Here is a 26,876-nt window from a genome sequence, read left to right on the forward strand (position 1 = left end):
AATAACATTTCTTTTTCAAAATATCGAATATTAATGATGCATCTGGATAATATGAAACATTATCATTACAACATTATAAAAATTATTTGAATACTTATCTTTAGAAAATCTTTATGTTCTCGTTGTATGTATTATACAATAATTATTTTCTTAATAGGTCCTCGAATATTCCGCCAGTCTTCCGTAAACCTTCAAATATTTTCTCTGGGAAACACTTAGGTTTTCGAGTAAAGAAAAAGATCTGTAATAAATCCATGAAAAGGTCAAAGAGAACACGCGTGAGCAATCTACGGTTGTGAGAAGAGAAAATAAATCGTCATTCGACGGAGTAGCCGGTACTCATAATTGTCGTCATTCGAGAAAAAGTAGTTTTACATTTGACGAGGGATAATAACACGTAATCGAGTTATGAAAGAAATTAAACGATACTCACTGTTTTTCTTGTAATTTAGTGTTAAATGAGTAAAAAAAATGTTCTTTTATAACGCGTTAGTAATTACATTATTATATCGATGTCAGCATAAACTTAAACAAAAAGAAACATATCGAACAGGTAGACATAATAAATTTAAAAGCAAGATGGAAAGATTCCTATTTTGAAAAAACACACGTAACAGATACAAACAATTAAGGTCAGATTGAAAATGAGCTGGCTCATAGTTAATGTATATCATATTATATTATATTATAATTATAAGATGCAAAACAGTTTCTTCAGAAGATTCAGCGACACTTATTAATATTTGGACATCGCGTCATCCAAGACAAAGTTTGGCTGTTAAATACTGGGATATCCTGTATAATTTACAAATAACGTCACAAGGTTATTGAAAAAAGTGACAGAATTCTTAATTTGCATTAATTCATACAAGTTATTTCTGCTTCTCTACAAATGCAATAGTCGGTCAGATGAATTAAAATTTCTAATTTGAATTAGTTAATTCATTTCTATGGAAATCATTGGCATTATTGCTATAAGAAGTAGGTAGCTGTGACGGAAAAAATTTAACTTTTTATCGCTACTTATACGTAAAATAACAATGTTAAGGAAAAAGGTGCTTATGTGCAATGTGACTATTTACAATTATAATCCTTCGAGAACGTAAATGCAATTAGCTACCACTTACATAATGAATAGAACGTGTTGATATTAGCGTATTAGTTCAATCGGAGATACTTGCTTCATGTTTGTGAATACATGAAACTTCATAGCCTTGATCCGATTTTGTTCTTCCCTGGTAACACGTTTTTCTTTTTTTCTATTTCGTTTTCTTTTTTTTTTCTTCTTTTTTTGCACATTTTCATTGTCAGGCTAAGCTAGTAATGCATAATGTCACCAATGCCCTCTTACATAGTAATTTATTAAGCAATTATGTATATATTACAAGTTATAGCTATTAAATATTTATGTTTTATGACTTCGTAATTTTGGAATAACGAGGTCTTGTAATTTATAAAATTTATTAAGTAATAATATTAATTATAGGGTGTAGATTGTAAATTCTTCATTTAAAATTTTACAATTTTACGTTAAAAAAAGATATATATATATATATATATATATTATAAAGTTTGTCAAATAATAATATCAGTGAACTGATAACTTACTAATTATGAGCTATAAATTCCTATTTACAATTTTACGTCAACGGATAATTTAAATAACTTACGTATAAGTTGCAAAATATTTTTCAAGCGATAGCTTTTGCTTAGTTGTATAAGGGGGTTCAGAAATAAAAGTACAGTCGAATATGTTTATAATAACTTTTTAGCACAGTGGAAGGATTAAATATTAGAGTAAAAATTAAAAACAATTTCTCTCATCTGTTCCTAACAATCAGAACAAAGTTAAACTTTATTAGAGTATTTATTTTAAATGTATATAACGTTATAATTAATGTGAATATTCTGATCTTTTTTGTCATTCTCACTATCTTCTTTATTTGTAACCTACTTGTATAGGTACTTATAGTACAATATTATTATAATTTTTGTGTCATTAATGGAAATCATAAGAACCAGTTTTTAATAGCAAAAGTGCAGAACTTTATATATAGATTTTATACAAACTCTAAGCATAATAAAGTAAAAGTTATTATGTCTAGGAGCTTCTTACTTTATTTTTGTTCAGACAGTATAGGAAACATTGAAATCAGACTTAAGAAACTTAAAGTCTTATAATAATCACTACTTTTAATTATTTTAAAATATTTCCTCTAAACAATAATAATATACACACACTTATTTCTAATTTATTATTTGCAGTTGCATACCAAGTTGTAATCATTAAAATTAAATGATAGATCAGTTTAAAAAATCAAGTTATTAAACGTTATCTTTGCTTTCTTTCAAACATTATTCAATAAAATTCTACAAAATGTTTCCTAAAATCATATTAATGTTAAATCATCTGTTTCTCAAATCATAATTATCTTTATCTGACTTACTTCTTAATATCTTTTTAATTAAGTATATATTTTTTTCATTATAGAATATTCATTAACATTCGTGGAATGTTTCCTGAAAATAATTTCTATGCACAATTCAAACGAAAATATGGAACGGTAAATGGAAATATATAGAAGCATACGGTGGATATTTCATAGCCCGAAAATGAAAGTAGGGAAACCTCATTTAACTTGGAAATATTAAAGTCGTTCTTCGAGTGTCGGTATGAAAAGTTATATAATAAATTAGCCGCTAAATAAAGATCGTAATAACATCTTTTCTTTCTTTTTTCCCGCGTCGGTCGCGATTATACTTTCTAAAACATAAAGTGATGTAATCGTTTCAGTTTTCTTGAGGAAGTTCGCGATTCCCGGTCTCATTATGCAATTAACAGTTTTCAATTCTGACACGTGTTTCTCTGCTAGATAAGAAAAAAGGCACACTCCAGCGATCCGTACGCGTTCATGCGATTCACATGTTGTTAATATGTAACGCGCTAACGATCGTGAATCGCTTCAGGTCTTAGAAGAAAATTGATCGACATTTGATGTGCTTCTTTGTAAAATGTTAAACGAAAATTATTAGTTGGATAATTTCGTTAAATTAATCGTTCCTTTGTTACTGTTAATTTATAGTTTTTATCTATTCATTGGTAATTTATGGCATCATATTATAACTACGTTTTCGAAAAGATCCACTTTGAGTGTTCAGTAAGTACGCGCGCATTTAATTAATCGGCGAATCCTGTCCCATTTTCTACATTCCGTATCTCATACCTCACATCCTATATCATACCATGTATATCACAAGCAATACTTCATTTTCCATACCTAAGAAAGTAAGTGCAAGTTTAAGTTAAAAGTTACACGTTAGACTACGACCTCTGTCCCTCTTTCCGCGCTATTCACATACTCCATATCGTATGTCCAAAATCTAATATCTACTATCCTATATTTATAGCTCACATTTCATTTTGTAGGATAGCGAATTTCGTTTACGATAAGTAACGATTTCTTGCGAGTTCTGAAGGAAATTTGCGGTCAACTGATTTCATTATGTGAGATGAAATTCATTATGTAAATTTCGTTTACGGGAAGTTGAGGATTTTGAGAATTATGGGCTAGAGATACTGGATGTGTGATATGAAATATGAGAAAGGGAATGTGAAGTAAGAGATATGGAATTGAAAGATGGAATGTGGGAGATAAGATGAAGAATATGAGTTACGAACATTCTGTGTGGGGGTATAAGATGTGAGATAAAGTACATGGAATGAGGGATGAAAATGTGAGCTGTGCACTGGATATGTGATAATGGATAGTGGATATTGGATGTTGAATATGGAGACAGAATATGCGATAGTGCGAAATAGGATATGAATAATAAACCTAATAGGAAAGATAGTACATATTGCACAGATTAATATAGATTTTTTAAACAAATACTTTTCTAAAGTTCTTGGAATATCCTTAATAGAGGAAATATTAATTTTTCTATCTTTATACATAATTAAATACACATTACCTTACATAACATCCAAATACGTAAACAAATAAAGAAGTGATTATTTTCAACAAAATAAGTTAAATAACCTCATTAAAGATATATAGTATTGAATATTGATTAGCATAAGTTAATATGATATAAGGAATAATATGACGCGTAATGCAAGCGAACGTTAACAAGGGATCATTTAATGGACAATTAATCGCAGATCAATAGAAAAACATGAGAACTGCTTCATCCTTCGAGCGTGGAAAACTTTCCACGTTTCTTGTTCGTGAACCACAGTCGACGACGTCTTTTATCGCTTTACTCTTAAGATTTCTTTTGCTGCCAATAAAAACGCCATTCCTTTTTTCTTCTTCCTCCTCTTCTCCCTCTATTTCTTTGTCGTTGATTTCCTATATCACATCGTTACTGTTGATTTTCATAATTAGATTATTCCTCGAGAAATTTGAACCATACCACGAGTTCTCTTCCCTTACAATGAGTTATAGGGTTAGGAACACATATTTTTGTAACGAATCATAATTCCACATCAATAGTTCTTTTCAACTGAAGTAGAATATAGAATTCCACGATTTTCTTTTTGTCTTTCGTTTTTTTCACTTTTACAGGCTATAGGTTAATTCCATTCTTTATTACCTTTTCCTAGATATATCTATAAAGATATATATACATTCTAAATATCAATAGCGTCACGCAGTCATTATACTCATTAATAATACATTAAGTACAGAGATAAATATCGAAAAAAGGAAGAGAAAGAATTAGACGGCACATATTATAGAAATTCTGGTATGAATCAAAGTAAATATTTATCTGTTGACGTCGTCAGGTTTACATTCATGAACGAACATGAATATGCCTGACATTAAAACATTATAAAACTAATTTTTATTTGCATACCTCATACTCTTCTTCGACTTTTATCCATATCTTCATTGATTGCATAATTTTCAATTTTTGTTTATCACGAATGTTTACATTTGAAGAAGAATCTTAACAATTTATCTTTTCTTCCTTCTGCATTGGAAATAGCGGTTTGTTGCCAAAGTTGAATAGCAAATATATAAGCGTTAATATATCGACTAAGATTTGTAAGAATGATGAACTTGCATACTTTTTTACTCCCTGTATATATCAGTCAGATTAATTGGTATCTCTGTTCCTGTGAGCAAGATAGACTTGTAGAAGAGGAATAAATTTTCAGATAAACTGTTTAGGAGAAAAGAAATTGTTTAGTATTCAGAGAACCACGATAAATAATAAATTATTTGCCAACGAGAAATATTGAATTAATTTTTGTAAATAATTATCGTTATTTAAATATGAAATAATTGAATTCATATTTGCTAAATATACAAATCTTATAAAGTTAATATTAAATTTTAATATAATATTAATATTAAATTTTAATATTAAAATTTGTCATTAATAATTAATGCCATCTACGTTTGAATCGACTCTATTTTAAAACAAGGTAAAGTACCACATATTACACATCATTAATTAAGAAAAGTAAAGATATTCATAAAAATTACTTTAATGGGAACTATATAGATTTTCGCTTTTTCTTTTTTTTTTTTGGCGAAGATTTCGATTAGAAGGCCACGGATACTTCTGCTGCAATTTTTCCAAGAATCATGGCCGTGGCCCTAAGTAATTATTTGCACGCTAGAAACGTGTTTGTTCTTGGACATCTTGGTTAAGTATGACATTCTTGCTGGACGTTCAATAATGGTTGCTGAATGATTAGATCAGTGGATCAAATCAGTGAATCAGACGGTCGAAAATTTTTGTCTGCACATTATGCATCAGAACAGAGAGAAAATGAATAGAAATTACACAAATTAATTGTAAATAGCATTAATGGCACGACGTATTCTTGAAAAAAATTGTTCTGCAATTGTTTGATAGTAATACTAAATGAAATTCTTGCATGACAAAAGGCACAGATCGAAGCACGTATACATTAAGGTGAATTTACATTGAAATTCATGTTTACGGATTCGTGTTTGAGTTTAGTGTTAGACAGTCCATGCCGAAGTATTGCGTTTTATGCAAGTATGTATGTTCAATCATGACGAATCAGCAAATACTTCACAAACAAACTACATAGGAATATTCTTCTTTAACCTTAAGACTGAATAAATTATCTATTTTACTACTGTACGATATTTTGAATGTTTGAACATTTAAATTATTTAAATATCTTTCAATTTACAAAATATTTCTACAATTGCAACAGCAATTTCATATTTTCACTTCTAATGTACTAAATCGACTGTATCGATAAAATGTTTGTTTTACTGTTTACTGTTCATTTATTATTCCAACTGTTCAAATAAAAAAATCAATGCTAAATATAGACAGTGGTTTAAGAAATCTCCGAGTAAAATTCCCTTGCAATCATCCTTGGAAAAATGATAGAGGTGTTCCAACTCACAATGTCAAATTAATTATATGCTTTCATTTTTAAAATTTCTTAAATTCGTGTTAATTTGTTAAAATCTAAATATCTTCGAAATATTTTTTAAAATCTTTTTCTTCGTTTAAATGAGGATGAGACATAGACATGAAAGTTCGAAGATCTCAGCAAAGTTAGATCGAAATAAATCCTGTATCTGTTGGTTTACTCTTAGCGTTGATTGCGCTCAATCAACTCTTTCTTTGTTCTTTCGCTACTAATTTTAACAGTTATGTAGGCTCACATTGGAGTTACGTAAAATTTGTCTATTTGTGTCGCACATGTGTAAATATTTCTGAAGTGGATTTACGTGATCCTCGGATTATGAAATAATACGTAGTTAACATATAGACACGTGTACGCCATTTAAATCTAGATGTAGTGTCTAATTAATTATTCAGTTTCTTGATGATAATTATTCAGGTACTCGAAAAAATTACATTCTTGAATTATTCAAAATAACAGTAAGGTTAGTGTATTAAGAAGGTCAATAATTTATTATGAATTATTTAATTATCGATTTGTTTCTTTATTATAATTTTATTCTCTTATTCTATTCATATTCTATATTCTTTTCTATCATTTTTGGTTTTATTATTGAATTATTCATGAAATATTTAATATTATTTGACGAAAATTACGTTTCTTGAGGTTATGTTATAATATGACGTTAAGAAAGGTGTTTAGAAGCTTTCTTTTTTAGGAAAAGAGAAAATGTCTTAGAGAACACTCTCATAAGTACGCTACACAGGCTACAATTATGTTGCGAAAAATCATGAGTCATCTCTAATAATTTTTACATTAGCCGAAATTATCCTTGACTAAAGAATATTTTCATTTTATTACTCGTCTCTTAATATTCAATCGTAATATTAAATTCTTTGAACAGCGCCTAAAGATAGAATCTAAACGATTCACAAAACAAAAACATTCTTATCTCTTTCTATTTCACTATGACATTAAATTCTTGCAACATAACCTAAAAAAAAGTACCGGAGTTTCTAGCAAAAGTGTCAAAGGTTTCACGAAACAAAAACATTCTCCTTTTGTCACCATAACACTACCCAATCAAGTAGCAAGTGATTTTTACGATCAGCCGGAGAATTAGATTCGAGCCGTCAGGAACGAAAAAACAGATGAGACGCCAGTATCTTGTCCGCGAGATCAAGGTCCGGTCAGCACTCAGTCATTCTAGTTTTTTTTTTGTGGTATTGAATGTGGTATTACAAAATGGCTGGTTTGCTTGCACGGTATCAAGGTGTTACTCAATAATTTCCTACTGGAGGAACAGAGACAAAAAGGGGGATTACTAGCTGACAGGTGTTTTTGCTCTAGCGACATTTTACTTATTCGCTCGCCACTCTCTTTATGCTCACTCGTGCATCATTTGCATGACATGTTGCGACTCTCTTACAGTGGCGGAACATCCGTAAAAAGATTGGAAGCTAATCTCCGAATTCTCATATAATTCTGCGGTATTTTTCTGTACAAGTGTTTGGGAAATGTAAATTGTGATTGTTATGAAGGGTAATTTCTACAGGAAGTTAAAAAATCGTCAATTGCGTAGTCGTTTAGTTATTGAGGTATTGGGATAGTATTGGTATGTTGAAGTATTAAAGTATTTAAAGCATTAAGATAATGATCATTAATTTATTTCATTTATATGATATAACAAGTAAAGTAGTACAACGTACTATGGTAAAAAATGTATAGAATATATATTATACTCTCTCAAATGATTATCACGAACTCGAGGATTAATGACTGGAGTTTACTGCAAGGTTAAGCATAGAACGAAATTAATATTAATACATTCCCCATTAATATTCTGAAACATACAGACAAATATGAGGATTCTACGAGCATACAAAAGGAAAAGAGGAACGATGATTTATTATTAACCATAAAATTACAAGGTTTTACAACATATTCCTGATTTACTAAATGATAGTTTTTATTTCTTGTAATTACATAATGTTGCATACAAAATATGACATCTAGTGAAGTTCATTTTTTGTTTGTTTGATTCTTCATTCGCTTTGTAGAGCTTCCATAACCTTGAAACACTTCATATACATTTTAAACATATTACCATTAACTCACGTGTTTCTCCCAATCCTTCTACAGGAAATCTTGGAACTTATCAATAACTGTGAGCAAAGTGAAAGTTTGCAGTAAGTTTGGAAAGAGCTATTGCCAAATTGTTCAGTCATTCTCACGATCGTTAATTGCAGTCAAAAAATAGTCATTAATTTTAGAACAAATTGGAAACTCTCCAAAATCGTATATTTGTACTGGCTTATGTTAGCTATTATATATGTTATATTATTTCTGCTGAATTATTTATATTGGAAGACCCAATTTTTTATTTAAATCTTTTATATTTATATTTATTGTAAACACAAAAATTTAATTTGTATGTATTTTTAAATTATATTTATATCTATTTGAACTCACTATTTTCTATCTTAAAGCATTTCACAAGCTTCATTCTTCATTTACTTTTATTTCTAACTTTAGTTTTTTATGCAAATTATTATTATACAAATATAGTTTTACAAATAAAAATTTGGAATATCACATATATGCACATACATATATATCAATCGAATGAAATAGAATGGCTACGTACAAGCATTGTGGAGAAGATTCGGAGAGGAGGTAGAATAAGCTGCTATACATATAGTGAATCGCGATGATTACGTCATGAGGGTCAGTTCTGCAAGTTCTGCTTGTCATCGCGTGTCAGCAAAATAGTCTAGAGTTAGCGGATGCGTATTTATAAGAAAGGAAAAACTTTTTTAAACACCTTAATTTTATCACCTTTTGTCATCCTCTTTTCTTGTTCTCTTAAGATTCATTTCGTTTTCCCATTTAATTTATTTTCACTGAAAAATTATCAGACTGGTTTGAGGTTAGGACAATTTCATTATAATTTCATTACATTACAGTTAATTGCTTAACGCGTGTTCCGATCTCGTTATATGTGTTGTTCCCTTTTTTGGTGATACATGTGTGTATATGTTTATTACTGATATTGTGTGTGATGTTCATATTAATAGTAAGATAATGGAGGAAGTAGGAATCATTACACTGGATGATCTAAGATGTTTGTTTGTGCTTGATTAGATTAGAAAAGAATATAAATTCAAAGATAATTAAATGAACCAAAGCTTTGGAAATAGATATTTTAAAATTTCATTTAACAATAATTAATACTATAATAAATACAAATTAAATTAATAACAATAACAATGAATTCCTCTTAAATTAAAAATTATTTCCATCTCTCTTTTGATACTTTGAATCATTAGATTATAAATTTGCAGATATGTTGCATACGTTTAGAATGAAATTTGTACTGGCTGGAAGAGTATCGAGACGTATAATCAGAGACACAATCGTCGAAAGATACCAGTGAATAGGGTCAGGAACTAGACTTTGGCTCGAGTTAAGGCAGGTCTCGTTCACTTTGGTATGCGATGCGAAATAGAATCGATATATTATATTTCACATAATCACAGCATCGATGTTATCGATGTAGTTATACTCTGTCGCATATTTATGATGAAAAAATTTTCTTTGTATACAGGAAGTAAACTGACGCGAAAGAACAGACCATCTATACCGGGTGTTTTAAAATATTTGGATCAACTGCAGATAAGATAATGTATAGTTCTAATTAAAATTTCTATCATATAATGGATTATTCAAAATATTTCTTAACTTAAAAACTAACACTGAGAAAATATTTATTTCTTATTCATTTAAATTTCAATTGTAACCTTAATTTAATATATTTACTAAATAATGTTTGCTGAATATGGCTTGCGGTTTAAGGAATTTTAAATTTGGATTATTTATGAAATACATAAATCATTTCGTAAGCTACTTGATTTTAATAATTATTCTGCCTCTCAGAAATCACGTCACCGTCGAATCGACATTTTTATCATTTTACATACAGATATATTCTATTTCTTGGTACACTTGACAGTACGCGTGTGATAATAATTTGAATTTATTATGAATGTCAAGCAAGCGTTTTCAATGTAATTTATCAACTTCCTTTCTTCTATCTTTACTATTGATTCCTTGACACTTCCTAAAAACCGAAAACGTGAACTTGTATATATATATATTGAACATCTTTTAATGAAACGTCAGTAAATAAAGAATGTCAACCATTTAAAACCGTTCCTTCCACATTATTAATTAATATATAGTAAATAGTTTCAATTTGATTATTACTTGTAAAAACAATAATATCCTTTACGCAATAATATTAGTTGTATAAAAATTTGCTTTCTTAATCTTAAATATTTTAAACTTATCGAACAGAAATTTTATACTTGCATTTTGTTTGAAACGATGTGAATGATTCATTATACTTTCATTTATGCTTGCATCATTAAAGGCATATATAAATTATTTTTATAATGAAAATAAAAATTTGAATATAAAAGACTAAACATCGATAACCTAAGGAATTATGCATATGCATGTCGATGAATGCTTCCAAAGAATTTTTTGAAAAATTAATAAAACATAACACATGATAAGTTTGTATAACACAAAGTTTAAAAATCAAATTTATGCCACACATTGCTGACTTATTTATATATTATAAATGATATATTTAATACGAAATATCATTAATTATTATTATTCGTGTTGGATATTAACAAGATTAAATAATTGTTGAGTATTGAATTGAAGGTTTGAATGAGTGGTATGAATGGCTGATGGTTTCCTTTTCATCACCAAGGTCGAGCATTATTTCATGGGTTTATTTTCAAAAATATAATTCGAATTTCGGTGATATTTATCCGCTTCCGTTATTCATATCTCGAGAATTTCTGCATTTAAAATGCATTTAGAATGATCGTTTCATATAAACAAAATTCCACATGGAAAAATTTCTCCAAATTTTTAATTGCTAGAAATATAACCTATATATTATCTATCCGACAAAATATGCCCCTATGTGCGTATATAACGTCATTTTTGTATATGCAATTTTATAGAAAAGTATATAAAATATTTCTTATAAACATTAAAATAAACCTTAACATTTGAATAGCATTATCATTAACATTGGCCTAAAACAATTTAAAAAGGAATTTTTATTCGATAGTAAGTGTTAAACAATCTCTTGATCTTCTGGAATATTTCTTGTTAAACGTATTAAACTATTCATCGTCTAGTGGCATGCGTTAAATAGCATCTGTCCGCTGTTTTATTATTCAAAAGAATCCTTTATCTATCACGGCCAGAAAGCGTGGAAAATCTGCAAGATAAGAACATGAGATGTCACTGGGTCAGAAAAATGAAGAAAAAAGCTTGTTACGACCGATAATGCAGAACTCGTTTATATCTTATGCGCACGAGACATTGCAGGTATTATAAAAAAAATATATGCAGAAGAAAAAACAGTGAACGATCCTTGAAATAATTTATGACATACGGTTAATTAATTTTTATTCCTACATTATTTTCCACTGCAATCAGTATTCATTCTTTTTCCTATCTTGTCCTATTATGAAATACTTTTACGACGGTCTCGTTTCTCTTCGTCACGATATTCTTTCTGTTGACTGAACTCTGTTGACTATATAGTCGATGTTTGATAGATGAAGATAATCTTCGGATTAGAGATATTACAAAGTGTTTACTTTGTAAGATCCCTAAATTCATCACTTAAAACGTCAAAAATGTGAGTTTTAAAAAGTATAAATGCTATATATGGTTTATGACCATAATAAAATATATAGATATAAATATAAATGGTAAGAACGATGATATAAATACAGAAATATTTATAAAACCTATTAGTAAACATTCTTTATCAACTGCGTTAATAATATAAAATTGAAAAAGATTAAAATTGTATTGCAGACATTAATATTACTTATAATGACGAATTAAAAGTATTTGACACAGTTTATTTTATAGTAATTTAATAAACTTATAACTAAAGTAAATTATCAAAGATCACAATAATACACGAATCACTAATGCTGAATCAATAAGCGCATACTAAGCAAAATTGTATAATTAGGAAAGAATATCATAATAGAATTAGTAATTAGATTGAATTATAATGGTAATAGATACTTGAAGATTTAACGTTATCGGTATTTCATAGCGAGCTGAAAGTCTTTTTGCAATAGTTTATCAGGAATATTCAAATATTATCTCAAGGACCTTAAGTACTTTGCATACTTAACCCCGTGATGACCTAACTCGATGTTTTTACCGCGTGAAAATAAAACTGTAATTTCTGTGCAATAGCTTCACGTCTCTCCATCGTAGTGAAATAAAAATTCAATGCTTTATTTATGAAAATAAAATAACAAACAATTTTATATAATTTCATTTATTTAAAAGGAATGTAAATGATGATTATTTAATTATTGTTGTATAATAAATAACATATATATATATATATATAAATATTTAATCGTATTGATACCTTTTTTTTTGTAGAGTCATGGTTAAATTTGAATACACGAAAAAATAATCTTTTTAATTTCAGATAATATTTAATAAGTTTTATCTAACTTTCCGCAATTAGCTATATTGCAATTTTTCTTGTTTACTTCGAGATTATTGGCTTAATTACTTTACTTTTCGGACAAATATTTATTTTGTAAACAATATAATCTTACTTTGTTGTTCGCTTTATTTCACTATATGCACATATACATCTCTTAGCGAAACTATTCAATGTTAATACAGTAGTCAAATTCTTGACTCCTGTTTCAGCAAGTCTAACACTTCTGGCTCCTTCTTTCGTATTATTCCAATGTTATGCCTCTTAAGCCGCTTGTTATCGCAACACCGATGCCTCGCCTATTTTTACGGTGGTATTATTACGATTTCTTAACGACTATCGCGAACAATTTTAAAAATAACACGAAAACAAGATGGATAAATATTTGAACGTCTGGTCCTGTTCCGAATGATCATTGATACACTCTGACCAGTTGGAACAATAAAGAGAACAGTTTCCAACTTTTTCTTTCTTCGTTTATCTTCTTTGGTTGTCGAAGAGCTTTTAATTCAATAGTAAAAAATTTAGGAATCAAAGATTTAAAGAATTCAGTGTTCAAGCTAACAAGTTCTTTGGATTTTTAATATTGTTTTCGTGAATTTTCTTGAAAATTTTTAATTGCAAAATATGATGTCGTAACACCTAGAATTATGAAAAGTATAAATATTTCATATTTATGATAAAACTAAATAACATAGTTAAGATAAAAAAAAAATAATTGTTACGAAGCTCAGGATTTCCTCAGTATCGTCGCATGAGCGTAAAGTTAAAAAGTTGAACACATTGAGAGATTTAAAATTGCTTGGAATTGTATTTATAAGAAGAAGTTATTACTGAAAATCATGCAGATCTATTTATAAAGTTGTAATTATTTCCTTGAAAATTTCCCCGGGAAGACAACAATGTATCTAACTCATGAACACATGTACATTAGTATTCGTGACTGATAAAGAACGCCACTTATCAGTAGGTTTATTGTTAACAGAAGATTCGTAAAGAAAACGCGCTAGAACAGAAATCGACGTATCCGACGCTCTTTATCACTAAATATCGGCATTTATATGTATATATGTTCCGTATCGATAAAGAAATGATCCTCGTTCTCGGAACAAGATTTTGGTTTTATCCTATCTAGGAAATGTTATCCGTTTGCTAGATTATATTTGTACCGTTGAGGTTATTTTTTATTTTCATGTTACTTGAATCGATATTCAGGAAGGTTTTTATTGTACTGAGGTTATTGATTTCAACACAAACAAATAAAAATAATGCATTGAATTGATGTCAAGTTTGTTGGTCGGCAGGATATTTAAAGTGATGTGACATCAGAATTTGATTCTAGATTATCACTAATTTGATAAAGAAATTTGAAAAAGATCATCGATAAGGTATATTTATATTTCTATTTTAATTTTGGATTTTATATAGATTCAATTTCACTATGTATGTAACATTATGTCCAATTCGTATTTTCTGGGAAGATATTTCTAGACAAATGAGTAAAGTACATAGCAATCTGTACAGCTACGATAGGAGCTATCTATTCATAAGTCTGCTTGAAAGTGGATCATTTATTGTTCGTAGCTTGCAATTAGCTGTCTGGTTTGAACTAGGTCTACAGTGGAACTGTTTCACTTGTGATTTTAGGCAAAAGGAAAATTTATTGTAATCTAACGGCTTAATTTGAATTTTTTCTAACAAATGCATCGATTATATTTCTAACAAATACATATTTTTAGCCCCTTGGAATTTTATTTTAACATAACTTAAATAGTCGTATTTGGTTAGAAATACTTGAGTAGAAAGTTGAAACACAGTTAGCTATGATAAATGACTTGTCGAAAAGATACGAAGCACTAACACAGCAAATAGAAAATGATAAACAGCTGGAGGATTATTTGGATAGTTAGGGAGTGAAGATATGACATATATTTACAATGATTGCTGTGCATATAAACAGGTACATTTACGTATTACAAATAAACGTATAATTTTATCTAGTGTGAACAATTCCTTTCGTTACTACCACATTAATACAATTTTTCGGAACAAATTTCAAAAGTAAAATGTTTCATTGTCTTCCTAATGGATTCGTTCAATTAATGGGGAACCATATTCACAGCTATCTGTGCTGTATGCTAGGAGAAAGGAGTTAGTGACTATCAGAATATGTATAGTATCTTTTCTAAATTTTTGAATACGGTAAAATGATCACCAATTTTTTGTTAAGTTTCACTAATCTACAAATAAAATAATAAATGAAAATTCGTCATGTTACAGATGCCGATCTAAGCATGGGGGCGGGCGCAGCTGGAGGATCGGTCCTCAGTTTGCCAGGATCGGGGGTAGGTGGCGTGCTTTCGCAGCACTGCGCGATCTGCGGTGATCGTGCAACTGGTAAGCACTATGGCGCTGCTTCTTGCGACGGATGCAAGGGTTTTTTCCGGCGATCAGTCAGAAAGAACCATCTTTACACCTGCAGGTTGGTGAAATTCTTCTCCTTTCCTTTAAAATTAGATCTTGACCCAGGATCGGAATAAATTTTTGGAGGCCTAGAACTACAGTAGAACTTCGTTTATTTGAACTTGTCGGCAGATAAACGGTATGTTTGTTGGAGTTGATACGTATAGTTAAAGTTCATGTAATAGAAGCATACCATATTTCCCCCCACTATCTATTATTTTTCGTTCACATAATAGGAGCTCGCATTCGGATAAGTGAATTCAATCAGCAGAAATTCAATTAATCGAGCATTAATTATAATTCCAATAATTTTAAACATAAGATACTTATGTCATAAGACACAACAGAGGATCTCGCTTCATAGAAAAACGAACGATTTACTTCACTTTTATGAAATATTTGAAATATTGCACTTGTAACAATCACCATGGCTTATCCGTTTAGAAGTCCTATCTATGTTTAGAACTCAAATATTTTCGTTTATTTTTAAAAGCTGTATCTTCCATTTAAGAAATATCTATGACTAATGAATTTTCGTGATAATTGATAACATTTTCAAATGGGCTAATAACGAAAATTTGTTAATCAGTAAATAAAATCGGTATCATTCTTGAAATTTCATTTATGGTGTATATAAATTAAAGTTTTTATTCTAATCTTTTTAAGCAAATTATTTTTTATTCTTAAATACGTATAGTATAACGAATTAACAAGTTAACGAAATATTTTTAGAAATTAAGGTGTTAATAACGTCTAAAAATGATTTTAACGATTTAATTTTTAAATTTCAGTTAAGGTATAGATTTAATGGGGAATGTATTTTTAACAATTAGTTGGAAGTATATCTGTAATTTTAGAACTTAGATGACTTGCACTTGAATTATCAAAAATCAGGCTAATGAGAAATTAAAAATTGTTTGATAATTTTAATGTTAGCAGTTTTTGATAAATCTTCTTACAATATTCTTATGTAATATTCGATAAAAATTGCTCATATTATCAACTACACATTTTCGCTTATAATGATAAATGTTAATATCAATGATATATTGATGTAATACTTCACTCTGTTACAAATTACATATTTTTCAAATCATTCATTGTAGTAAATATGTTACGCATCAAATAAGGTTATATGATAATTAGCTTTAAAATTATGAAGTAAACACAAACCAAAATGTTACATAAGTTCATTAAAGTTAGTTATAAATTTCGAAATTACTCATACTGTAAAATATGATGAATGTGAAATAAGATTATGTAATAACTGATTATGACATACATATATTCGAGATATTAATGACTATTATTTGATAGCTTTATTATTGGTAAATTATTCTATGTAAAATTATTATGAAAAGTTAATCCTCATTTGTAATTTTCAGTATTTCAAAATGAAACACGTGGCAAATTATTTCTTTATTATAATTAATTCTCATTTTTCACATCTGTTAAAGAATACATCAACTTTAACAATAAATATGAATAATTAATTCATAAATTCATTAAACGCTGAATTCTGTATCTCATATAATCCTAGATTAGTGAATCCCTTCATCAAACTATTTTTTTATTTCTGCATATATTATATGGTATAGTTGCGACATAGTAAAATCTATAAATTATTGAAAATGTAATACTTTTTTTGTTGCAGATTTAGTAGAAATTGTGTAGTAGATAAGGACAAGAGGAATCAATGTAGGTACTGCAGATTAAGGAAATGTTTCAAGGCTGGCATGAAAAAGGAAGGTATGCGCAAAAATTCTAACATCGTTTTAATAAATATTTTCATGTTCAATAAATATTCCGCGTCTCTTTCCATATGATCATTAAAAGTAAGAATGGCCGATTATATTATTAATAAAATAAATTATAGCAAACGATATACTTAATTAGGAAAAAGTTACCATTATTTGTAGATTATTAGTAAGATTTTATACGACTTTGATATTATTTGTGAAAAATTATAATAGCCACCTAACCGCTTTGTAGCCTTTTTTTTGGAGACTGGAAATTTATGAATCATTAATTAAAAATTCATAGTTTCCACCTCTATGGAATGATAAACTTGAATATGGAGGCTAATATTACCACTGAAAAAACTATTCAAATTCATTATTTATCAAATAATTTTTTTAAGATTAACGTTAAATTGAATAGAAAAAGTAACTTGAAGCTATAATCAAATTTATATGTATAATAAATGACGTTGCAAAAGTTCCAAAAAAACTTAATAATGCTTTTTCCTAATATTTGTAATAATTTTATCTGTAAAAAAATATTCCTTTTTATTTATAATATGGCAAAAAAAAGAAGTATATGTGATAAAATAAAAAGAAAAGAAATTGCAAGAAGCATTAGGCTTCTCAAGCAGTTAATCTCAAGTTAACTCAAAGAAAGAATGCCAGTATACAAAAGAGCTTGTAAGAATGAGTCAATTATGTATATTATAAGTCATCACTGGAGTGAAATGAACTTTCTATTTTCTTATTTTGTTTTAGCCGTACAAAATGAAAGAGATCGGATAAGTTGTAGAAGGCCAAGCTATGAAGAACAAAGCAACAACGGAAGTGGACTTTCTGTTGTTTCTCTCCTTCAGGCGGAAATGCTTAGTAGACAAGTTGGTGCTGCTCTCGAAGTCAGTTTGTGTGAAATTTAAGCTTTATTTATTCTTTCGCTTCTTAGTTTTAATGAAACATATTTAATGTAATAATTTTAACATTAGAATATTAATCTGCTTAATGCAAATATCAAGGTAGATAAACATCCTGTTACTTTTGTTCTTCAACGATAGATTATAATCTTCGCAGTATTAAAGTTGAAATTATTTAAATTTCGCACCAATTGAGATGTAAAACCGTTATATATTGAGAGTAATAAATTATTGTATTTTAATATCCACAATCTCCATATATTCTCTTAACTAGAAATAATTTATTTAATTAATAAACCTATAAAATATATTTCAATGTTACTCCATTCAATATACATAAATCGCATAATGAGTAATTCGAGATTATGTTTAAACAGCTAGGTAGTCCGAACAGCGATATAGACCTGAGCACAAAACAAATCGCCAACATAAACGACGTTTGCGATAGTATGAAGCAGCAACTTCTTATCCTGGTCGAATGGGCCAAGTACATACCCGCTTTCAGCGAATTAACTCTTGATGATCAGGTAGCACTCCTAAGGGCACACGCGGGTGAACATCTTCTTCTAGGCGTTGCCAGGCGCAGTATGCAATTGCAAGATGTTCTTCTTCTCGGAAACAATTGTATCATAACCAAGAATTGTCCTGGTACGTTTCTTTGTGGTTCCTTCTTGGGTTGTGGTTCACATTTTTTTATGATTAATCCCTCGACGATCAAATATTAGTATTAGTAATATAACAAGTTCGGTTTTGTCATCTAATAAAATATGTATGAATTTTTCTATAGTATGCTATACACATATTGTACACGTTACATTACTGTGATTATTACTGTAAGATTGCAGTATAATCTTTCATATAATAAAAAAATTTCATATAATGTAATGAAAAATGTATAACAACAAATTTTGATTTCATATAAGTAATACTAAAGCATAAATAAGAAAAGCTATCATCAAGGGATTAAAAATGGCTATGGATCAAGCTTATATAATAAGTTTTTTTAAATAATCATATTATTTGTAGATTAACCCAAAATTGTTAACAACAGAATTAACACTAACACAACTATCATTTAAAAACATTCATTTACTAACTACTGTAGTAGTAACATATCTTTCAGCAATAGTTAAACAATGAATGTATATTTAGTGAAAATATATATATAAATTGCTTTAAATCAAATTATTTAATTTTTGACACATTGAATAATAAACTTGTTACAAATTTAGGCTAAACTTTTTATTATTACTGGATCAAATATTTATTTTGCTCAAATAAGTCTATATAATACATACATATAATTATTGGAATACCCTATCAAAAATATAATGACATATCTTAAAATGTTCACCAAAACAGTTATCTACTGTCCTTCCACTGTTACCAACATAACATACGAACTGTAATACTAAATCTAACTATATTTCTATATGTAATCTGATATAACAGTTTCTAATTGATAAAATAAATGCTTCTATTCATGCTCGAAGTATTCTCTGCGTCATTTGAACAGTATATCATTCAATCACTAATGATTATGGACCAAATGATTGAACTATTTATAACACTAATTCATTGAAATAAAATATCCTCGATGTTCACCTTGATTTACAGATTTAAAGACCCATGAAAATTCATAAAATGATGATAAAAATTATAAATAAATATATCTCGGTCATACCTAACACCTTCATGCGTATGTATAAACGAGATGATACAATATTGTTCATAAAATAATTTAAATAATAGTTTGGATAAAAAGTAGTTCGTGATAAATGTATAATAATTCACTATAGATCACATAATACGTAATACGATTTAGCATCAAAAAAAATTGAAAGAAATGAAAAGAAACTTTTATATATTTCGTTTGTAAAAAATTATCAAGTCTTAAGACAGGAAAGGGGGGAAAATTTTTTGCCAAGCAACCTTCTTAACAATCGATTATCGCATCAAAATATATTTTTTCGTGACTACTCACGATATCAGTTTGGCGGTATGAAACAACTGAAGGTATTATTATCCCGACATAATAAAGATACTATCGCAATATTCGATCCGTCGATGTCATCGACAGATAAGATTTCATTAGATTGCGAGGCTCGGAAGAGATAAGAATAAATCACATTTATTTTAAAAAGTTGTCCGAACACACAATAAGATATCTTTAAAATTATTTGATCAAAATTGAAATATTTTACGAAATTTGTACAACTTGGTTATAACATTAATGTTAACTCTATTGTTGAAATAAAATGTAAATTGTTAATCTTGTATTTCTATTTCTACTTATAATTATTTGTTTCTTAAAAATTATATTTGTTTTATATTTGTTTTATATTATATTTGTTTATATTTGTAATTATATGCAAATTTTTATGAAAAATATTATTATAATTATTATAAATATATGTATATATTCATATAATAATTATATGTTATAAATATATGATTAAATATATAATAATATAATAATTATGTATTATTATAAAAAAAATTATTATATTAAATAAGATATCTAAGATATTATGGTTATTCCAAATTTGTGATAACATACTAATCCTGTTACTGTATCTTTATCTGAGGTATTTTAAAATTATTTTCAATCAAATTCCCGAGCGAGTATCTTATTTTGTGTATTTAGACTTTTACAATTCATTCTCTAAAGTATCGAAAACATCGTTCTTATGATATAATGTTTGGAATTTATTTTATGATATTTAAATATATATGTCAAAAATTTAATTACTTAATTTTGAATAGTGTCAATTAAGACTTCTATGATAGATTTACTCAATTGCAATTACCAGCTAAACTAACATTTCTTTAATTTTTTTATTTGTAATCTTCCAGCTTACATATAACCAAGTATAAAATAATTATAAGTAAAACGTAGAGCTTACTTGTGATTGATAAGTTTCTTAATTGTAATTCGTACTTGTTAAAATAGGTCTGGCATAACTATAGGAAAATATAGGTGAGAAAAATATAAACTATTGCATGATGAATCATCTCGCATATGTCACTAGATGTTAAGAATAAATATTTAATTTATTTTTATGTATTATTCTATTTCTGTTAAAGTTTTATGGAAAATAATCGTGTACTTAACACTGGGATAATGTGGCATTGAAATCTTTATGGTGAGCCGAGACAATCGATACGTTAATTAATACAATTCATAGTGAACCATAAGATAGCATAAAAAATTATTTAATGTATAAACAATTATAAGTTTCCCAAAAGTAATTATTCTAACATATCCACAAAAAGAGCTGTTATTAAATACAGTTATTCAAATGTTTCCTTTAATTGATCTATATTACATCAATCATTACAATAGATTATTAGCGATTCAGTTCAAGTTGTAGATTAAATTTCCAATCTTTCTGTCCCATTAACATAAAACAAAATAATTAAAATACCTCTCAAACTTCATTATTCCAACAACAAAGAAAAGCTTCATTATTCTAATAAAAAAAAAAAAAGAAGATATTTCATAAATTCCATTCTTCAGAATAATTAGTTAAATATTTACAAAGCTATCGATAGTCTCGTTGAATAAATTGCACGAACAATATTTGGGGTAGTAGCTAGTAGAGACTGAGTCCGGTCTTCACGTTGCTAATTGCAGTAGCATGAGTGCAAAGAGAAAATAGGTTTGACGTATTGGTTATTGCAGTGTCGTTGCTTTCCTTTAATACTTCACCAACTATAATCCGGGCTCAGTCAAATGGTAATAGGTGTCGATAGGAATGGTTTAACCGTGTTTATCAGTCATATCATTATCCGCAGAGGGCCGTAATCAGGATCTGGACATCAGCAAGGTTGGTATCAGGGTAATGGATGAATTGGTGAAGCCTTTGAACGAGGTGCAGATCGACGATACGGAGTTTGCTTGCTTAAAGGCCATCGTCTTTTTCGATCCCAGTAAGTATTTCTTTGATTCAAATAATATAATATAACCGTAGATTGAACTATTGTCCCTAAAATCATTGTTGTCCGGATCATATTCTTTTGAAATAAAATAAAGCATGGTCTAATAAAAATAAATGCTTGTTTCATGTAATAAGTAAATGTAGTGATGTCTAAAAGTAACCGATTTAGATAACAATTCTTGTAATGTAATAAGTAAATGTAGTGATGTGTAAATGTAACCAATTTAGGTAACAATTCTTTAGGATAACTTTGTTGTTTTGTAGTAAAATTTTTAAAAGTTTTTTATTTTTGTTTTAAGAAATTTGAATAGCCTTAGCTTCCTTTTGGTATATCTTCTAAGAGCTTGAAGTTCTTCTATATAGTATAATATTTTTTTAATATTTTAGAAAATACAAATTTGTTGATATACAGTTGCATCTACAGATACATTCGTATGTTATTATTTATATCATCTTCCATTCTCACTCATCCCTCGTTCACTTTCACTCACTTATTCCCTATTGAATCACCATTTGTCAGCATTAACTCCCACTATAAATAAGTGAAACCTCTTATTACTCATAATAACAAACAAAACGTTTATTATGCATATTATAAACAAATCTTTTAGTGTAGTTAAATCAATTTCTTATGAAGTCTTAAGAAAACCGTAATGAAAGCTTCTTTCGACCACGGTTATTCTTGATCCAAGATAATCTTCGATAATATCCTATTGATTATGTCAAGTTGAAGAACAACGTAGAATTTGCGTGTCATTCGGCGAAGATTTGCCGGCACGCGAGAACGATTGTCTCAATGAGATTTAATTGATGATCGGCGCGGTCACCGTCGCTATGCCAAAATGGATTGCAAGCAATGCACGCGTGCTCTGCTTTTTAATATGTATAAAGATATGTATAATAAAAGTCAGCCGAAAATATAAAATAATATTTGTGCATACGGGCTGAGTTACTTTGATATGCAATATGTATATTCATTTCATAAAATTTTTGGATTAATAATTGGTTGGATAAACCTGACTTTCACTAATATCATTTTTAATCCAAAATAATCCAAAATCTTTCTGTTAACAGATGCAAAAGGCCTAAGTGAACCACAGCGAATCAAGCAACTGCGTTATCAAATTCAGATTAACTTGGAGGATTACATAAGTGACCGACAATACGATAGTCGTGGTCGTTTCGGTGAGATCCTCCTAACTTTACCAGCTCTACAGTCCATTTCTTGGCAAATGATCGAACAAATCCAGTTTGTCAGACTGTTTGGAGTCGCACACATTGACAACTTACTGCAGGAGATGCTCTTAGGTGGTGCAACAGCAGAGATCAACGGTATTGCAACTCCAATACCAATTTCAAACGCTCCTGGTAGTTATGTGAGCAGCAACGAGAGTCCTAGCAGTCCTTTGACCCCAACAAATATGGCTCCATTAAGTCCTCAGGATCATATGTTGAGTAGTGGAAGTCCTGTAATGATCCTGAGGGATCTTACACCTATTTCAAATCAAGAAGACGTGACTAGTGTAACAGGATTCAGGATGTTTAAACAGGAGCCCAGTCTTGAAACTGAATCAACCTTTTAATGATATTAAAAGACGTTAGAGTTTAAAGATTCTGGCGCATTGATTAACAAAGTGCATAATTACTGACACATCAACTCTATAAACGTTAAATATCTACACAGAAACTTAACATATTATGAAAGGATGCAGAAGGATTTTTAAGATCAAATATAAATGATTAAACTTTATTGGTAAGAGTTAATATATTAATTTTCTCGGATTTTTGGAACAAGGGTGCATTCTACGAGAGTCTGTAGTCTACTTGAACTTGTGAAATTTTTCACATAAAACATATTGCAATATAATGCCAGAAGATGTTTCTTAAAACAAATTCTTTGAACGAAAAGAAAATAATTGGTGAGTTATCAAAAAACAAGAAAGAATTTAGTTTATGTGTCATAAAACTAGGAGCTTCCTTTGGATGATTGATTTTCAAATGTTTAAATGGGAGACAAATATTGAGAATACATTAAAACAAATTCACAAATTTTAAGATGGTTGGAAAAGGAAAGATTCCAGAGTCTATAAAACATTCAATATATGATAGATTCAAATAGATAATATAATAGATTCAAAGAGTCTATAAAACATAAAATTTTTTAAAATGACATTATTTGTTTTATTACTTCTCAACTTTTTGTGATTTGAGCGAATCAAAAGAACTCGTTGAAGATATTTGAAGATGATACATAAGATGGAGGACTGTTTTCATTTTTAAAGATCTCGAAACATATGATAAGATTTTTGAAAAGGTATCGGAATTCTTAAGAGATCCCAAAAACAAGAGTGGATTTTTAAAAATCGTTATCAACTTTGCGACGAGAAACTCAGATTTTTTAACGATCTCTAGTGATCTTTTTGAACAATTTTTAAATGCTAGTGATAATTCTTATTAGATTTATAAATAAACAGAACATTTTTTTATTCACACGCTACGTTTATAAATACATTTGTTATTTTTTAAAATGGTGCAACTTAAGTGATCATTTTTAAAAAAGTTTTATCAAACTTCTCGCATTCATATTCATCAGTTTTGTTTGTAGTTTAAGAACACTTTTTAGGACTAGATTAAGGAATATCAGAAGTGTTACGAAATTTCTGATTATTGAGTAAAAGTCGCGCTCAATCAATTGCTCAATTACTCATTTTAATCACCGTAATCATAAGGTTCAATCAAAATCAGTCGATATTTAGTAATAAAATAGTTTTGTTACTTGGAACTTAAACTAAATATACAATGACATTAATTTACTTCTTATCGCATAATATTTAATAATCGCATTTCATAAATGTCATCGGAAGAAAACAAATCATTGACTTAAGGAAAAAAGGAAGAAAAGAAAGACATGACGTTTATTCAAAATTGTATAATTTTCTGTATTACAGAGGAACAATCTTTCTTTAAATTTATTATTTTATCATGAGCTTCATTAGCGTTTTCTACTTTTAATTTCATCAAAAGATCTTTTGTTTAATTGGATCTTGTTCTGTGCGATCACATAAATGCAATCATAAATTTTAAGTGTTATATTCGTAGTATATAAGCGTATAGTTATTTATACAAAGGGTTTATTAATTATATTATTTATAATATATTCCTACCAGAGAATATTTTTGTTACCACAATAAAACATCTTGTTATTCTTGTTATATAGAATATGCATTGTATTATACGTACACGTTAATTATGATGACGATTATTTTTATAAATACTTTTGTAAATTAAACGTACGTTACATTCTTCTGAAAAGAATATTGGACAATATCGACCATCTCTTTCTTACACATCGACAAATATTCATATAAGTGAATGTAACAAGATTTTAAATATTGTACATAGTATTTTATAAAGATAAGTTATGTTTGTATACATACTAATTTTTATCTAATCAAGTCATCTTAATGTCATTTACAAAGATCAGGGTACAAACATGTAATTATCATTTCAAAATCTAATAGGAAATGTGCCAATATAAAATATATGATTTTCATAATAAATTCATTTTAATTACATTTAGAATTTTATTACAATGACAAGGATTTTTGTTTTTACCAGTCAAATAAAAGAATTTAAACTTAACAAATACTTTTATCTTAATATCATGCTCATTCGTTTAACACATAGGAGATATTTTTAGTCTAGATACTTCTTAATACACAACAAATTATTTAATATTAAAACCTAAAATCGTTTTTAATCATTCTCTTTATATAAAAAATGTCAAATTTTTATTTTAAAATACCTATTTTTTAAACAACAAAAGTAACATGTCATACATTTATAATAATATGAAATTTTGTCAAGAAATTTGTTCAAGATAATTCTTTTCTATTATTTGGAAAAAATTCATTAGGAAATATTTGTAACTTGTTAGGTTCTAATGTTAAATAACTTTCAAATTGAATTAGAATGTTTTCTCTACATTCAGTGCATAAAATCTCCAATAAAGAATCGTAAATATAAAAATATTTATTTGAAATGAATGAAATATTCAAACTATCAATAGACGCCAATCTCTTCATTTTAGAAATATAATAACAATTATTTTTAAATGTTTCATAGAAACTATTTTTGTTCTTGTGTTATTATGTATTAATGCTTCAACTGACAATACAACCGATACTGTTACTCAGAAAAAGTACATTAAAAATATGTAAATTAACTCAAAACTTTATTTTTTTCAATCAACTAAAAATATTAATAAAATATTGGAGTTTATAATAAGAGGGCAATATGAATGTTTTCGTGAATTTTTTTCACCATTTAAAAATGTTTCGCATGGTTTTGTGCACAATAAATGACATTCCACATAAAAAATCAAAACTAATTAGCAAGTAGTTAGCACCTCTCTCAACGAAGAGAGGAGCACTCGCCATTGCAATGCAATTTTTTTTAGCGAAGGAGAACGCGTACTTTTGTTAATGTCCTGTACATTTGGAGTATGATTTGTTTTTCATTTTCGTCAGAACTGTTTACCAAATTTATTGTAAAATTAAGAGTAAAAAATTTTGTAGAATTTGAAAATCAATTTGAAAATTGATGTTATTCATATTTTTTATATGGGAATACTGAAAAAATAAACAGTCCATAGTAATAGTTGATTAGGAAACTAAAATTAATTTTGACAACGAAAATTAAAATTAATTATAAATTACATAACTATATTATAAGATTAAAATTAATCGTGACAATGTAATTAAATATAAATGAAAACTATACGTTGAAAAAATAAATAATTGTTCTACATATACAGAATGCATATACGCACAAGAAATATAA

General features: G+C 28.2%; 1 protein-coding gene across 10 annotated transcripts in view; it reads left to right on the forward strand.

Annotated features, from left to right (window-relative positions):
- The window catches only part of LOC126925403 (hepatocyte nuclear factor 4-gamma), a 49,478-nt gene extending 23,869 nt beyond the window's left edge, over positions 1 to 25,609 (forward strand). For 4 of the 10 annotated variants that reach the window (XM_050740908.1, XM_050740915.1, XM_050740905.1 and 1 more), the window contains 6 exons: positions 15,258 to 15,459; positions 17,095 to 17,189; positions 17,942 to 18,078; positions 18,471 to 18,741; positions 21,874 to 22,026; positions 23,109 to 25,609. In XM_050740908.1, coding sequence (XP_050596865.1) covers positions 15,258 to 15,459; positions 17,095 to 17,189; positions 17,942 to 18,078; positions 18,471 to 18,741; positions 21,874 to 22,026; positions 23,109 to 23,617 — 1,367 coding nt within the window. In that variant the 3' untranslated portion in view covers positions 23,618 to 25,609. Of the gene's footprint in view, positions 1 to 8,089; positions 8,203 to 9,113; positions 9,336 to 9,750; positions 9,897 to 10,013; positions 10,092 to 14,743; positions 14,938 to 15,257; positions 15,460 to 17,094; positions 17,190 to 17,941; positions 18,079 to 18,470; positions 18,742 to 21,873; positions 22,027 to 23,108 lie in introns of those variants that run through there. The other 6 variants (XM_050740912.1, XM_050740911.1, XM_050740913.1 and 3 more) reach the window with 6 other exon arrangements.
- Positions 25,610 to 26,876: the final 1,267 nt, after the last annotated feature.

The sequence above is a fragment of the Bombus affinis genome, chromosome 16, assembly GCF_024516045.1.
Source record: "Bombus affinis isolate iyBomAffi1 chromosome 16, iyBomAffi1.2, whole genome shotgun sequence".
Classification (NCBI taxonomy): domain Eukaryota; kingdom Metazoa; phylum Arthropoda; class Insecta; order Hymenoptera; family Apidae; genus Bombus; species Bombus affinis.